Here is a 15,240-nt window from a genome sequence, read left to right on the forward strand (position 1 = left end):
ACGTCTCCTGAATCCTCCAGATGAGGACGCAGAGTGGTGGCGGTGGGGTTGAAGAGTGTTTATTGTCAGGTGTTCAGATAATGAACTGGGCTGGTGCCCCGAGAGGCCATGCAGGAGTTCTCCCTCTCAGGATGTGCGCCGATGGCTGCTCCCCGTCCCACATTCCTGCTTTTCAACATCCACCAAAAATAAACGTTTTTTTCTTAACCAATTCCCTGGTTGACCACCCTCCTCTCCCAATGGGCCTAACCGACATCTTGCTAGAATTTACATGATTTTATGTTGATGTTTTTCAATGTCCTTTTTATATTGTGACCTATCAAACAAATATAGTTTGGATTATAAGGCAACTCTACTTGTACGAATGTGTGTTTTCAATCCGATTCAAGTTCAATTAAACTTTCTTTATTTGATTGATTTCAATGATACAAACTGATTCGATCAAGGTGGCCGGTCCCAATCCCAAACCGAGCCTCCACCACCGCCTCCAAGCCGCTGGGCGTTGAACCAACAACGCAACGTGCCTGGCAGCGCCTCGTCCGGAGGCAGAATGTGGGACATCTCACGGAATGATTAACCTCACTTTAACCCCCATACTACCCCGCAGCACGGCTATCCTACCACAGGAAGACCACGGGCATGGCAGCTCAGGCCATAGGTATTGTTACTTTGATTGTCGTTCTGGTTTATGTTTATGTCCGTCTGTCTCACTCGGTCTGGGCAGGACGGGGCCTGTCTCCTAATCCATCTACTATGCGGTGTTGTTTTAATCCGGGCACTGTGCATACATTAAAACTAACCGAACACCCTCAACTTTCCATCATGTTCCCCATTTGTGAAACGTGTAGCCTTTACGTGTACTAGAAAACCAGGTGTTTATTGTTTTGCACTCATGCGCATTCTGCGTCCTCCGACTTTAGATCTGATCAGAGTGAAGGAACTCGTTGCAAAGTGTTTGGAGGCGCGGAAAATGGCTTACTGTCCGTACAGCCAGTTCCCCGTCGGTGCCGCCATCCTGACAGCAGATGGCGCCATAATCACAGGTAACGTGGGGCCCCAAGACATGCCTGTAACTCAATGTAATCCCAAACTAAATAGCGAAACCAAGCGTGTGTTGGGTGTGTTTTTCCAGGTTGTAACGTGGAGAACGCCTCCTACGGGCTGACGGTGTGTGCTGAGCGGACCGCCATTCAGAGGGCGGTGGTGGAGGGACACCGGTCGTTCACGGCCATCGCTGTCACATGGTGAGGTGCTGGGCGTCACCTGAGTTTAAAACCGTTGAGTTTGAGGATGATTATTCATTGTCTTTCTCCTTTCTCTTCCTCCCCTCCTCCCTCCCTCTGTCCTCCATCCCGCCCTCCCCTCTTCGTCCCCTTATCCCCCTCTCTCCCTCTCCCTCCCCTCCCCTCCCTCCCTCTCTCCTCCTCCCCTCTCCCCCCCTCCCTCCCCCTTTACAGCGACATTAAGGACCACTTCGTGGGTCCGTGCGGGGCGTGTCGCCAGGTTCTCATGGAGGTGAGGGGGGACACAGAGGGGGGGGGGAGGGCTTCACTAATCCTAACAGGAACGTAAATAAACTCTATATCAGACACTTTAGTAGAAGACGCAATGACAATTTAAAAGAGATTATGATATTTTTGTTAAGTATGCAAATAAATACGACAAAATACATCAATAGACGCAGTCAAAATTAAATGCATCCGCCACATTAACATACATTATCTATAATAGAGCAGATGTTTTATATCCATCACCTTCCACCCCCCCCCATCTCTGTTTCCCCCCCCCCGGTCTAGTTCGGGGGCCAGTTGGTGGTCTACCTCACCAAGCCCGACGGGTCGTACAGAGAGACCAGCCTGGCAGAGCTGCTGCCCCTCCCCTTCTCCCCCCGCCACCTGGGGAAGGACTGACCCGTCTGTCTGTCTGTCTGTCTGTCTGTCCGTCCGTCTGTCTGTCTGTCTGTCTGTCTGTCTGTCTGTCTGTCTGTCTGTCTGTCTGTCTGTCTGTCTGTCTGTCTGTCTGTCTGTCTGTCCGTCCGTCCGTCCGTCCGTCCGTCTGTCTGTCTGTCTGTCCGTCCGTCTGTCTGTCTGTCTGTGCTCTCTTGAATAGTTAACGATAGGGTGTCAATGATCATTTGTTGCATAATCAATCAAAAGCAAAGGTTGTGTTATGTTATTATGTTATGTTATTATAGTTGTGTGTCTGTTGAAGAAATAATTCATTAAAAATGTTTGTCTGTTTTTGTTTTATTTTTCGTTACAAGTAGAATTTTTAAAGCATCAATTGTTATCTTGATGATGAATGGCCTCTTTAACTGTTTGTGCACTGTTTAATAAAATATGATTTGACCACCGAAAATAAAAAATATGTTGTACATTTTAATTAAATTTAGCAGTGCGCCTATTTTAATTAAAATATACAATATAACATAATATATTCTCTAAAAAATATAAAAATAAATAAATAGAACCGTAAAACGTCAAAACAAGTGACACGTGGTTTAAGTGGGCGTGGTGTGAATCAGTTTCCGGAAACATGGAGGCTGTCGTGAGTGATGTTGTGGCTCCGGAAGACCTTATAGTAAGTCTTTAACCGCGTTCCATCTTTACATTCGAGCCTTTTATCAAATTAAATAGTTATATGATCCAGTTATGAAGACATATGGTCGGGATTAAGGCGGATATCGCCCGGGATTAGGAGGTTTCTAAAGGCTCCGTGGTTGTCCCGAAACCAGTCACGATGACGTAACTATTCCCTTCATCTGCGCACTTTAATAATTAATAACTCAACACTAATATAAGTGACCTTAAAACATAACAAGTAATCTATACATCTCTCCTCTTCTCACTAGTTCCAGTTGGTTTTCACATACAGTTAAACTCGTTTAAGTCCTACTCTTGTGCGAGTCATCATTGTTGACTAACTACTAATTATATCGATTACTTCTAAAGGGTAAATGCGTGCATCGTGTTCAACCACCTAAGTAAAAGCCTTTGTTTGTGTTTAACTACCAAAGTAAAAGCCATTGTTTGTGTATTGTGGTTCCAGAAGTTTGAGAAGAAGTATAAAGCAGAGGAGCAGAAGGGCTCCGTGTCCAAAGACACCAAGTTCGAGTACGCCTGGTGTCTGATCAGGAGCAAATACACCGGAGACATCAAGAAGGGGGTGGTGCTCCTGGATGGTGGGTGGTGGTGGTGGTGGAGAATACGTTCACGTTAAGCAGACGCTTCTATCCAGAGCGACTTACAATAAGTACATTGGTCAGAAGAAAGAGAAACAACAATATATCTCTGTCGGTACAGTAAGGATGTTCATAGAACCAAGTGCCAAGCATTATCTATCACTAGGTTAACCCTTTCCCCGTATACAACAAAGATAGCTAGGATACGATGCTAAGAACTATTTTTAAGTGCCAGAACGTACAACATACAATAAGTGTGTACATTAAGTGCCAGAATAATATGTGTAATCTATATATTACTATCATTAACATACAATATAAATTATAATATAAAGTTATCTTCGTATTAAACGTGTAGATGTCAATTATAGTGTTTCTGTTATGTTTATCTTTTTATAAGGAGACCAGATTTCTGAAAGAAAGACTGGGACTTCTTTAGTTTTGCTTTCAATATATAATGTATATACATAAATATATATACGATTTCTGAAATGACTAAAAATAGCTATATTTACATTTAAATAATTACTATCATGGTTAATGTTGTACTGTAACGTCAGTAAAATATTGGGCAGCACATGCCCAACCGTTTACTATGATGTGTTTAAAGGAGAAATCCTGTGTAAAATGGATCTGGGATATGTTTGGTATGATAACGAGTTGGAATGTTCGTTTGGGAGCAAAAAAGCGCATATAGACGCATTCTTAAGTTTGTTGTTTTACAGATTCTACCAAAACGCTATAAACTTGGAACGATTGGCGTTGTCTCATGGTAAAAACGAAATCGCTATTTCAAACCACTTACAAGGCTAGAAATAGCCAGACACTTCTTTGGTAGTATAATAAGGGTCAAAACTAAGCTTTTATAACTTTGTAAGTGTACAGATTGTTTGTTAAAAAGGACATTTTATGCATACAATACCATCAGTAGTTCACCCGTCGACACCATCTTGTCTTCAAGACTCGATGGGTAGATTGGAGAACACAGAGCTTGCGTGTTGCTGACGGATGTCACAAGCTCTGTGTTCGCCAATCCACCTATTGAGTCTTAAAGACAAGATGGATTTAGTTTTTACCATGAGACATGCCCCTATCTTTCCAAGTTTATAGCGTTTTGGTAGAATCGGCTAAAAAGAGCCAACTTAAGAATGAGTCTATATGCGCTTTTTTGCCTCCAAACGAACATTCCAACTCGTTGTCATACCAAACATATCCAAGATCCATTTTACACCGGATTTCTCCTTTAAGTTTTAAACCATCCAGAGTAGGTCTGACCAGTGAATGGTTGTATTGTATTGATTGTATTGACATTACAGTATTGTATGGATTGCCTTTTTATGATCGGTCTTAATGTAGAAATGGACAGAGCAGTCATCATGCCACAATAAACCTTGACTCTCTGGTCAGCCTATCTTGTATCCATGGTTACAGTGACGTGGCCAAACCTTGAAGCCCAATCAACCGCCTTCTCTCACATGTCTACTGTACAGTGTTTTACTTTTACAACCTTTTTATTTCCAGAGCTGGTGCTGAAAGCGAGCAAGGACGACTCCCGCGACTTCCTTTTCTACCTGGCGGTGGCCAACTACCGGCTCAAGGTGTGAGGGCTGTTAATGCAGCACTAGACTTTATACCTGGCCGAGTTAGGCCGGCTTTATGATTCCCTCGTATTCTCTTAGCCAATATGTTTCGTAAACAATTGACCGTTGACTATTAACGACAGACACGGTTAAGATGTGATAATTTCTCGGTGTAAACGTGGTGATTGTGTCCACTGAACCCTGTAGTGTAGGGATGGATTACACGCCATTAATGGATATTTGGGGTTATGTATTAAAGAGGTGGGCTGGGGTGATGGAGTCGGAGACTAGGAGGAGGAACATTAATGTGGACTCACTCGGCTCCTCTCTGCTTGGAGTCGGCGTCATTTCCGCTGTTCATTTGAATCATATATCTTTAATAAAGTTGTGTTTTGATTTTGTCCCTCTTTCCCCACCGTCCCCCGGCTGTAGGACTATGAGAAGGCCCTGAAGTACATCCGCACGCTGCTGAGGAACGAGCCAGGGAACACCCAGGCTCTGGAGCTGCAGAAGCTCATCGAGAAGGCCCTGAAGAAGGGTCCGTCCACGCTCAACATCTAGGCTGAAGAAACGTTTATCCTTCAGGAGATCTGGCCCAGACAGGCAGCAGTACATACAATACAACGTAGATTAAACGCAACATAAACTAAGGGCTGTATGTCAAGACGACGTGCAATGCAGAAATAACATTGGAAAAGAATAGTACAGGTATTAGATAAAACATCTACAGCTTCTGATAGTTTGTGCCTCCCCTATGTTTCACATGGATGTAGAGGATTGTAGAGTGACTGGGAAACTCTACGGACCATCAAACTCTAGTGACGTCAATCTCTAGGTGCCGTCAAACTCTAGGGACAGGCAAACTCTAGGGGCCGTAAAAATCTATGGACCTTCAAACTCTAGGGGCCGTCAAAAGTTTGAGGCATAGCATGCAGGGCTAAAGGGGCATGCTTTTTAGCATTGTTGTGTGGTTAGGCTGTTATCCAGCTCATGGCCAGATAAGTGCTAAATGGTTCCAGCTACGTAAATGAGAGCCTGACTGCTAGACTAGCATTTGCATGCAGAGACTGGGCTGCTATTGGACGTGGATTGACTCATGAATTCTAACGATTGGCGTCTGTTCTCTTTTTCATCCCCAGATGGACTGGTTGGCATCGCGATCTGCAGCGGGATCGGTCTGGGCGTGGCCGGGTTGGCAGGGCTCATCGGATTGGCCGTCGCAAAAGGAGCCAAATCGTAGAAGATAAGATGGGTCTCTGTTTTTGTTTTCCTTTTTCCATAGAGAAGCACCCAGAAGGTTCCTCTCTGTTATTACCATAATTAAACATTCATGGCTTCCATCTGTTGGGGAATAGCTGAAAGAGTTTCTTTGTTTAACTCAATCTGCGTTGTGATTGGTGTTTACTAAATCGGGGGAGGAGTCCTAATATACTACGATTTGAATCACGTTGATGTGAAATATGGAGTGCATTTGTAATAGCCGCATGAAGACATTTAAATATGGCCGTCCCATATTCATGACCCACTTTTGTATGTTTCAAAAGCCTCGATATGCAGCTGCTCATCATCTGATTGACAGTGTAAATAATTTCAGGGGGTGGAATCTGGTTTACTGATCAGAAGAGAACAACCTTTAAGATGTAAACAGGATGTTGGTAGAACACCTCGCAGGTGCAATTCATTTGTTTTGGTGTCTTAGTCTTCTTAACTGTGCGGGGAACATGGTAACTATATTAAGAGGGCATTGATGGGGAACATGGTAACTATAGAAACTATGTTAAGAGGGTAACGACTTTGCTCAGGGAGGAGGGTCAACACGCTAAAGTTCGATCAATATGCCAAAAGTAATTAATAGTTTTCTTGGAGGGCCGTGTGTGTCAGGGCAGATATGTATGTTGTGTATAAGACAGGTCTGTCTGTCTCTGTCTGTCTGTCTGTCCGGTGGGCAAGGTCAAGTACGAGACACACACATCCAACTTATATTTTATGTTATGTTCTTTGTAATTAAATGTCTAACCATAAGATATGTTGATAGTTACCGATTTGTTTATCATCTATTTAAATGGAGCACAACTGTTCAGTTAATAAAGTCATTCATTAAAACAAAAAGGGTCTTGGGCTGTGGCCTCTTCTGCTGTCGGAGTTCGAAGCGACTCTACGAACCGATAAAGTGAGGAAACTGTTGAACGTTTCAACTTTTTTTGTTTATTTTTGCAGGATAGAGATCCATACTACTGAGCGTGAAGGTAGAAGGGAACGCGGTTCGATGCCCGCCTGTCACCGGCCCGGTGAGGCTGTGGGCCTTTTCCGGTAGCGTCGTTCAGACTTTTAACGGTTAACTAACGGCAGCGTTGGTTCTGACCCGCGTGGGCGAACCGGGAATCAAAACACATGATGTTCCACCTGGTAACCGTGGGTGACGGGTGCAGAGGTTCCCTTTCCCCACACCGTCCCAGTACGAACTCACTGGCCACTGGTCCAAGTCCAGTTTATAATTCACATATTGCCTTTTAATCATCAGTGGTTTGTCTCTGACTCCATTCCCGCTTCCTGCTTCGGTCATCGCCGTGACGAAATATTTTCACACATTTCGCCAGATCTCATCACGACTATCGTCGATTCTGCCCGATAGGTCCTGTCAGCTAAAAACGTGCCCAGTTGCCGGGGCGATAAAAGAGCCGTACAACTTCACCTCGAAAGGTATAAAGTTTTGTGCATCACAACAGGAAGGCTGTGGAGGCGGTCTGGCGGGGTTATCTACGTGTGTTACACATTAACCCCAGACTGACACGGCCGGAAATCCCCAGAGACGAGGCGATGAGACCCTGTGTGGGCGAGTGACGGACGGCTGGGAACACCGACAAATCCCAAGGCAGCCACTTCAACATGGAAGTTAATATTTACAGGAAAATAACCAGAGCAACACGGGTTGGTTTGGAACAATGTGGTTGGTCACACTCTGTACGTTATCTGATCGGTTTCAGTGTTATAAAATTTATTAGGTGGTAATAAGAGGTCAATGTGTGTTTCAGTATTTGTTACCATGTTGGGGTCAGGAGTGGCGTGATCGCTGTTATCAACTTCAATCAGAACTAAATGTACTAGACTTATTAATCAACCATTATTGTGAACAACTCGAGTCTCTGTTTAAAAATCTCTCGGTCTCCGTATTTCTTTCAAATAAATTTCTCAAAGCAGAGATTCCGAATATATGTAGAATAAATATTCTCAATTCAGTGTTTGTGTTGTTAGTTTGTAATAAGAGACATCCGTTCTGTCTTGTTGATATGGAGCAGCATTATCAACGAGACTGAAGGCCTTTATTATACCTGAAGATAGACGTCTATCTGTCGTCTATCAGGAACATTAGCCATCATTTCAAGCTTATCGTTTCAGTTATCTCCGCCCTGCCTCATCACCGGGGTGACTCTGACACCCGGCAGTGTTCAGAATAGTGTTTCCCGGTTATGTATTCACATCACAGCCGCCTCCTACAAGTCATCCTGACCGCTTTGGGTTGGAGTTGTCGGATCACGAAGTGACATGGCAGGAAGTGATGGGTACATCTTATATCTTGACCCTTGTGGGCAGGGAGTGATGGGTACATCTTATCTCTTGACCCTTGTGGGCAGGGAGTGATGGGTACATCTTATCTCTTGACCCTTGTGGGCAGGGAGTGATGGGTACATCTTATCTCTTGACCCTTGTGGGCAGGGAGTGATGGGTACATCCTATCTCTTGACCCTTGTGGAAAATCAAACCAAAACACATCCTGGAACGTTCTGGTGTGCAGAATGAAAACTCAAAGGCCAATCCTGAATTGGTCTGTGACAATGCCAAAATGGTTCAAACGATATCTCGATCTGTAGTTTGGATTATTATTCGCCTATACCAAGCTCACCCTTCTGCCCTGCCCATGGGCAAGGGCACTAATAACTGGAGTGGATTCCCGGGCCCTACTCTGTGTTCCAGCCCACTTCACCTATCGGTCTAGGATGGTCCAACGGGAATAGTTCCTGATGAGGACCTACTTTATTGACCCCTGTGGGTAGACTGTGCCTCTGCACAGTCACTACAGGGGTCAATAAAGTTGACCTGTTTCTGCTGGGAGTCAAACCGACAACCATGTCCCCTTTACCCTGCAGACGCAAGATTAAAACGAGCAGAGATTACAGCTGATAGGGGATAGTGGAGAAGGAAGAGCTGGTGTGAAGGGGCGTCTTGACATGGTCATCTTATGCATGGTAATCATTGAAGAATGGTTCAAATATTTACCCGGATGGTACATTTAAAGCCACTCGGATTGCCTTTTTGAAGTCAAACATTAACTTTGAATCATTATTGCGATTGGAAGAGTGCATGTCATGTATGTGGTAGTTCTTATTTTAACATGTCAGGTGTAGGTATCTCAATGATGCCTACAGGTTTGCTGCGGTCACTGGGATTTGAACCTACAACCTTTCAACAGCTGTCAGTTCAGTTCCCACATTGAGATGTGTGATATCTGTTTTATATTCTGTGCTGTTAATATGCATTCGATCTAATCAAGGCTTTTACTCTGTGAGCTTTAGGCTGATCTTCTGACCGGAGACTTCTGGCCGTCAAGGTGATGACTTTGTGACTGAATATTCTTCTGGCCCAGTTGTTGGAGAAGTTCAGGCCTGGACGTAGAAATGCAGAACAGTTGAATCTGTCAGCAGGCTGTTTGTAAGCACTAGTCTCCAGTTGTGTTTCCCTACAGATGAACAAGACCCTTAATTTATGCAAACGCAAAGAACAAACTTAAAGTGGAACATCATTCTGGGGGGAGGGGGCCTTCTCAAATAAAACAATCTTCTCCATTGCTATCTCGTGAAAAACACATTTATGTGAATGTGATATATCAGATCCATTTGAAGTACAGGATCCCATGAGTTCTGGAACGACTGCGGAAGAATGACCAGAGAGCAAACGTATTATATAAAGGTTTCCATTGGCTAACGTACACTCTTGACTAAAACAAACACCGAGAATGTTAAAAACCTCTCATTTCCCTTTTTAAGTCACGTATTCTCAGATAGAGGCTGGTCTGAGGGCGGCGTTTCGTTTGTTTAATACATTTTCAGCATTTTCTAGTTTGTTATGTTTGTGTTTATCTAACTTTGAGTGTGTCTACAAATCTTTCATCAGCAAAAAAAACCTTTATAGTCTATTTAAAAAACAAGGACCATTTAATGATCGTGCTGCCTTGTGGGAATACCATTAAAGTTACAGTGTTTTTGGAAAGCAGGCGATAAAGCTATAGACTTGGATAGTAAAGAGAAAGTTATAGTACGTCCAGAGGCTGGTTGGGAAATAAAAAAATAAAAAACTGCCTAGGTCATAATTTCCTAGGTTTTAGCGAGAAAGAGTCTAGCAGAATGCCAATAGAAAAGACAATACTTTTTCATTTGCTTGTTAAAATCCCTTAAGATAGGAAAGAGGAGGGGAGGATGAACGGAGTGACTGCTAGTCATTAACGAGGACGTGAGGCATGCTGGCCCGTATCGGGGCTGCTCAGCTTAACCTTTTACACACAACTGATTATGTTGAATCTCCTGACCCCAATATGCGTGTTTTCTAAGCCCCATGTTTGGATATATTATCTAATCTGTCTCTGAAGATAGGGGTTCAAGAGAGAGAGGAGTCGTTATGACATGCGTGGGTTTGAACTATCAATAAACCAGACAAATCAACCTTATGTAAATCCACCCAATATACAGTAAATCAACCAGATATAAATTGCTTAACGGGGAAACAACACAAGACAAGGAGTAAAGTTAATTTTAAATAATAGTGGAAAAAAATAAACAATCACAGAGAATCAATTTTCGAGGTGGTATGAGGCACATGACACACTAAGAAATATTTAAGATACAAGACATGTGTTGGCATGATCACTTCCTCTGGCAGACAGTTTGAGCTGGCTTTATAAGGCATGGTGATCATGAGAGAGAGAGAGAGAGAGAGAGCGGCCTTGAGATGGTCACCATGGAGACGGTAACGCTGACGGAACAGATGGCGTCCCTCCAAAGTTTCCCAGGGACTGTTATAGTTCAGGACTACGGCCAGCAGAGTTATACAGTCGCTCACACTTTGGATGGAACCTGATTGTGGAGAATAGCTGCTGAATGGTGAAACACTATCTGGTATCACCGCTTTATGAAACAGTTTTATGTCCAGAAATAAGTTTAACAATACTCATGGAAGTTTTGACGTTCTATTCCTGAGCCTATTCAGGGATTAGATAGGGTCATGCTGATTCCAACTTTAGGGATGCAGGTTTGACGCCAGGCACACGATTCAACTCAGAAGAGAATGTTAACGGAGTAAACACCAGAGCCGTGACCATTGGACCCTCAGCCGATAAACACCTGGGAAGTTTCTGGGGGTGTCCAAGAGGATAGAGAGACTAGCGCTCGTGGGAGGAGAGAGTGTGGGAAAGACACACACATAGAGAGAGGAGAGAAGGAGTGTCACATAGAGAGACATAAAGAGACATAGAGAGGGACAGCAGGGGGTGTAAATCATAGAACCAATTACATACCCGGGCTTGCGTTGACTTCTACCGACCATATCCTACATTCCCTAGTCTCCACCGTACTGGGAGAGCTGGTTTTAGAAAGAGGAACATTCCATCCAAATCACCAGGAGCTGAACCATCTCCTCCGACGTGTTCTGAGATCTTTGGCTGAAGGTCTTCAGATAAGACAGCCTTCACGCCTGGTGAAACCAGGGTCGACCGGCTCCTGATCGCCATGGACCCCATCGTGGAGGTCGTGGCCCTGCTGCTGGGCTTCCTGGGATGGGTCATGGTGGGCATTGCGCTGCCCAACCGCTACTGGAAGACCTCCACGGTCAACGGCAACGTCATTACCACCTCCACCATCTACGAGAACCTGTGGATGTCCTGCGCCACCGACTCCACCGGCGTGCACGACTGCCGGGAGTTTCCCTCGCTGCTGGCGCTCAACGGTAGGACTGATGGACCGACGGTAGGACTGACGGACCGACGGTAGGACTGACGGACCGACGGTAGGACAGACGGACGCAGAGCTCGGTGGTGAAGCGCTGATTAACCTATGAGGTGGAACATGTGTGTTTTACAAAATGATTCAGTCTGGGTTCAAGTGTCCGCGCGATGAGGGAATAGTGATGGAATTAAATAGTAATTGTACTATACTACTATATAGTAGTATACTTCTATAAATATACTACTATATAGTAGTATAGAAGTAGTAGTTATAGTGTCTTCTCCAGTATTAATAAGAGGATTCCCAATGATTAGTTTTACAGCCACCATAGCATTCAAAAGTTTATGATAATGTCATCAAATGTTTGAGCACCAGAACTGCAGGACAAAAAAAATATGACGTCACAATTTTTCTCTTCAGATGTACATTGCTTTCGAATTCTCCAATCAGATATTGTGGAGTCAACACTGGATTAATATCATGGGAACATGAACCACTGAATCCACCACTAGCCAGCCTCTCCTTGTATCTACAACTACATTAGTGCTCTTTAGTCTCTAGTACACTTTGTACACTGAATTTCCTGAAACTGAACACCTTTAGTGGTTACTATTTAACTAGAGCGGTTTGGGATGTGTCTCTCCAGAGTGGTGATGTATTTCTCCATACATCATCTCCATCCATACCCATTGTCGATCTAAACACCCACGCTGGTTGAATTCTACATTAATGTTTAACAATAGGGATGATAGTTTCTTTTCCGGTTTCTTTTTCTTTCACATACTGGGTAAATGTTAACTAACATAACTTTTTACTTGGAAATCACTACTGCTAATTATGACTATTACTGAGTGTTTTCCCTCAGAAGGTGTGGACTTCAAAAGCAACTTACCTTCTCTAAAATAATATCTAAATATATTATACATGTTTTTGCATAATGAGTGAGTGCACATCGAGGGGAATGTTTGTGTGTCTAATGGTTTGCATGTGTGTGTCCGTGTATGCGTGTGTACGCCTGCAAGTGTACGTGTGTGTGTGTGTGTGCTGGTGTGCCTGTGTACGTGTGTGTGCCTTTGTGTACGTGTATGTGTTGTGCGTGTATGTTTGTGCGTGTGCATGTACTTGTGTGTGTATGCGTGTGTGTCCTCGAACAGTCCCTCTCAGTGATGTGGTGCTGTGCGGTGTTGTGTGCAGGCCTTCTCAGTGGTGCGTTGTGTGGGGTTATGTGTTGTGTGGGGTTGTGTGTTGTGTGATGTTGTGTGGGGTTGTGTGTTGTGTGATGTTGCGTGGTGTTGTGTGCAGGCCATCTAAGTGATGAGTTGTGTGACGGTGTGTGGTGCTGTGTGTATTGTGCAATGTTGTGTGACGTTGTGTGTTGTTGTGTGACGTTGTATGCGCTGTGTGGTGCTGTGTGACGTCATGTATTATGCGCTGTTGTGTGACATTGTGTGCTGTGTGGTGCTGTGTGTATTGTGTAATGTTGTGTAACGTTGTACGCTCTGTGTGGTGCTGTGTGTATTGTGTAACGTTGTGTAACGTTGTGCGCTCTGTGTGGTGCTGTGTGTATTGTGTAATGTTGTGTAACGTTGTGCGCTCTGTGCGGTGCTGTGTGCATTGAGTAATGTTGTGTGACGTTGTGCGCTCTGTGCGGTGCTGTGTATATTGAGTAATGTTGTGTAACGTTGTGCGCTCTGTGCGGTGCTGTGTGTATTGAGTAATGTTGTGTAACGTTGTGCGCTCTGTGCGGTGCTGTGTGTATTGTGTAATGTTGTGCGCTCTGTGCGGTGCTCTCCAGGCTACATCCAGGCGTCGCGGGCCCTGATGGTAGCCTCCATCGTGCTGGGGGCCTTCGGCATCGTGGCGGCGCTGGTGGGGATCCAGTGCTCCAAGGCGGCCGGAGAGAACTACGTCCTGAAGGGCCGCATCGCTGGGACGGCCGGGGTCATGTTCCTCCTCCAAGGTGAGGGGGGTGAGGAGGGGTGAGGAGGGGGGGAGGGGGTGAGGGGGGGAGGGGGTGAGAAGGGGTGAGGGTTGTGAGGGGATGAGAGGGTGAGGGGGTGAGGGGGTTAGGGGGATAAGATAGGGATGATGAGATGATGAGAGTGGTGCATCTCTGGCCATCCGACTGGATATTGAATGTTCAATTGTTTGTCTCTCTCCCTCTCTCTCTCTCTTTCTCTCTCTCTCTCTCTCTCTCTCTCTCTCTCTCTCTCTCTCTCTCTCTCTCTCTCTCTCTCTCTCCCTCTCTCCCTCTTCCTCCCCAGGTCTGTGCACCATGATCTCCGTGTCGTGGTACGCCTTCAACATCACCCAGGACTTCTTCAATCCCATCTACCCGGGGACTAAGTAAGTGAATACACACAGGGCACTGAGTGGATGCTACATAATGCTAAGTACTATTTTTAAGGACGTCCAACATACAATAAGTGTGTAAGAGGGGCGTGGGTAGGTGACTTCATTATAGCTTCATGTGCTGCAACTGTCCTGGCATCAGCTGTTACACCTCTGTGATAGAGATGAGGGCCGGTTGATAGAGATGAGGGCCGGTTGATAGAGATGAGGGCCGGTTGATAGAGATGAGGGTGGTTCGTGACTGCCCCCTGCTGGTGGTTCCAGGTTTGAGATCGGAGAGGGACTCTACATCGGCTGGTGCTCGGCTGTCCTCGCCATTGCCGGCGGCTCGTGTCTAACCTGCTCCTGCAAGATGGGCACCGAGGAGAAATTGTGAGTAACGAGGCTTTCCTCTGTGTGGATTATTTTTTTATTGGGTTGTTTTTTTTCCTGATTTTACTTGCTTCTATTACTTGCTATTTTAATCTATTTGTAATAATAATGTATAATATATATATTGTAATGTATTTGTAAAAACAAAATAAAAAATCCTACCCTATTCCTCCATCACCCCCCTATCACCCCCCGCCCAGCCCGCTGCCCTACCAGCCCAGAGGCACCATGTACTCCGGCGTCGCACCGACTCGGAGCGTGGCCGCCAGCACGTACGGACGTAACGCGTACGTCTGACGTGGGACGTCACCTTCTACCGTCTACTGCTAGATGTTGAACAGATCGCTGTGTGTCGGTGTTGTTCGGGTTTTGGGGCGATCACTGTAGGAATTTGAATTATTTTTAATTTGAGCTATCTGTTTTGTAACGCGAAAATATTGACACTTGTAAATAATGACTTCGTCACAAAATGTACCAAAATAATTGAATTAGGTATACATTTTTCTATTGTCTATTGTAGGCTTTTAATGTGTTTATATATGAATGTGTTTCCCACCATGAGAGCAATACCAAACACTTTCGTTTTGACAACTGGAATATTTCGACAATCTTTTCAAATTAATTCTTTAGTGATATGTTGGCATGTAAATATACATACAAAGAAAATAGTTTCTGAAAAAAAAATGTTTTGTACAGTTTTATAAAAGATCAATTGTAGTGCATTTTATTTTCTGTATATTTTTTACAACGGCAATGCAATAAA

At 44.5% G+C, this 15,240-nt stretch overlaps 3 protein-coding genes across 3 annotated transcripts; all 3 read left to right on the plus strand.

Annotated features, from left to right (window-relative positions):
* Nucleotides 1-615: 615 nt before the first annotated feature.
* Nucleotides 616-1,910, plus strand: LOC307090990 (cytidine deaminase; the record flags this gene model as incomplete). The annotated part of the gene is made up of 5 exons (XM_079757810.1): nt 616-658; nt 921-1,043; nt 1,133-1,244; nt 1,458-1,515; nt 1,797-1,910. The coding sequence occupies exons 1-5, from the start codon at nt 640-642 to the stop codon at nt 1,908-1,910; spliced, it is 426 nt and encodes a 141-aa protein (XP_079613936.1). The 5' UTR covers nt 616-639.
* Nucleotides 1,911-2,520: 610 nt separating this feature from the next.
* Nucleotides 2,521-6,870, plus strand: fis1 (fission, mitochondrial 1). Its single transcript, XM_079758439.1, has 5 exons — nt 2,521-2,580; nt 3,049-3,181; nt 4,703-4,779; nt 5,194-5,299; nt 5,901-6,870. The coding sequence occupies exons 1-5, from the start codon at nt 2,536-2,538 to the stop codon at nt 5,999-6,001; spliced, it is 462 nt and encodes a 153-aa protein (XP_079614565.1). The 5' UTR covers nt 2,521-2,535; the 3' UTR covers nt 6,002-6,870.
* Nucleotides 6,871-11,537: 4,667 nt separating this feature from the next.
* Nucleotides 11,538-14,774, plus strand: cldn15a (claudin 15a; the record flags this gene model as incomplete). Its single annotated transcript, XM_079758438.1, has 5 exons — nt 11,538-11,754; nt 13,549-13,713; nt 14,018-14,099; nt 14,370-14,477; nt 14,678-14,774. 5 exons carry the CDS (start codon nt 11,538-11,540, stop codon nt 14,772-14,774), a joined length of 669 nt encoding a protein of 222 aa, XP_079614564.1.
* Nucleotides 14,775-15,240: the final 466 nt, after the last annotated feature.

Source organism: Pollachius pollachius, assembly GCF_949987615.1.
Source record: "Pollachius pollachius genome assembly, chromosome: 20".
Lineage (NCBI taxonomy): Eukaryota > Metazoa > Chordata > Actinopteri > Gadiformes > Gadidae > Pollachius > Pollachius pollachius.

Bases quoted from the DNA above. Each gene is read 5' to 3' on its own strand.
- fis1 (XM_079758439.1), top strand. From the start codon at position 2,536: ATGGAGGCTGTCGTGAGTGATGTTGTGGCTCCGGAAGACCTTATA. The intron at 4,780-5,193 runs GTGTGAGGGCTG...CCCCGGCTGTAG, and splicing joins TGGCCAACTACCGGCTCAAG to GACTATGAGAAGGCCCTGAA. The intron at 5,300-5,900 runs GTCCGTCCACGC...TTTCATCCCCAG, and splicing joins CGAGAAGGCCCTGAAGAAGG to ATGGACTGGTTGGCATCGCG.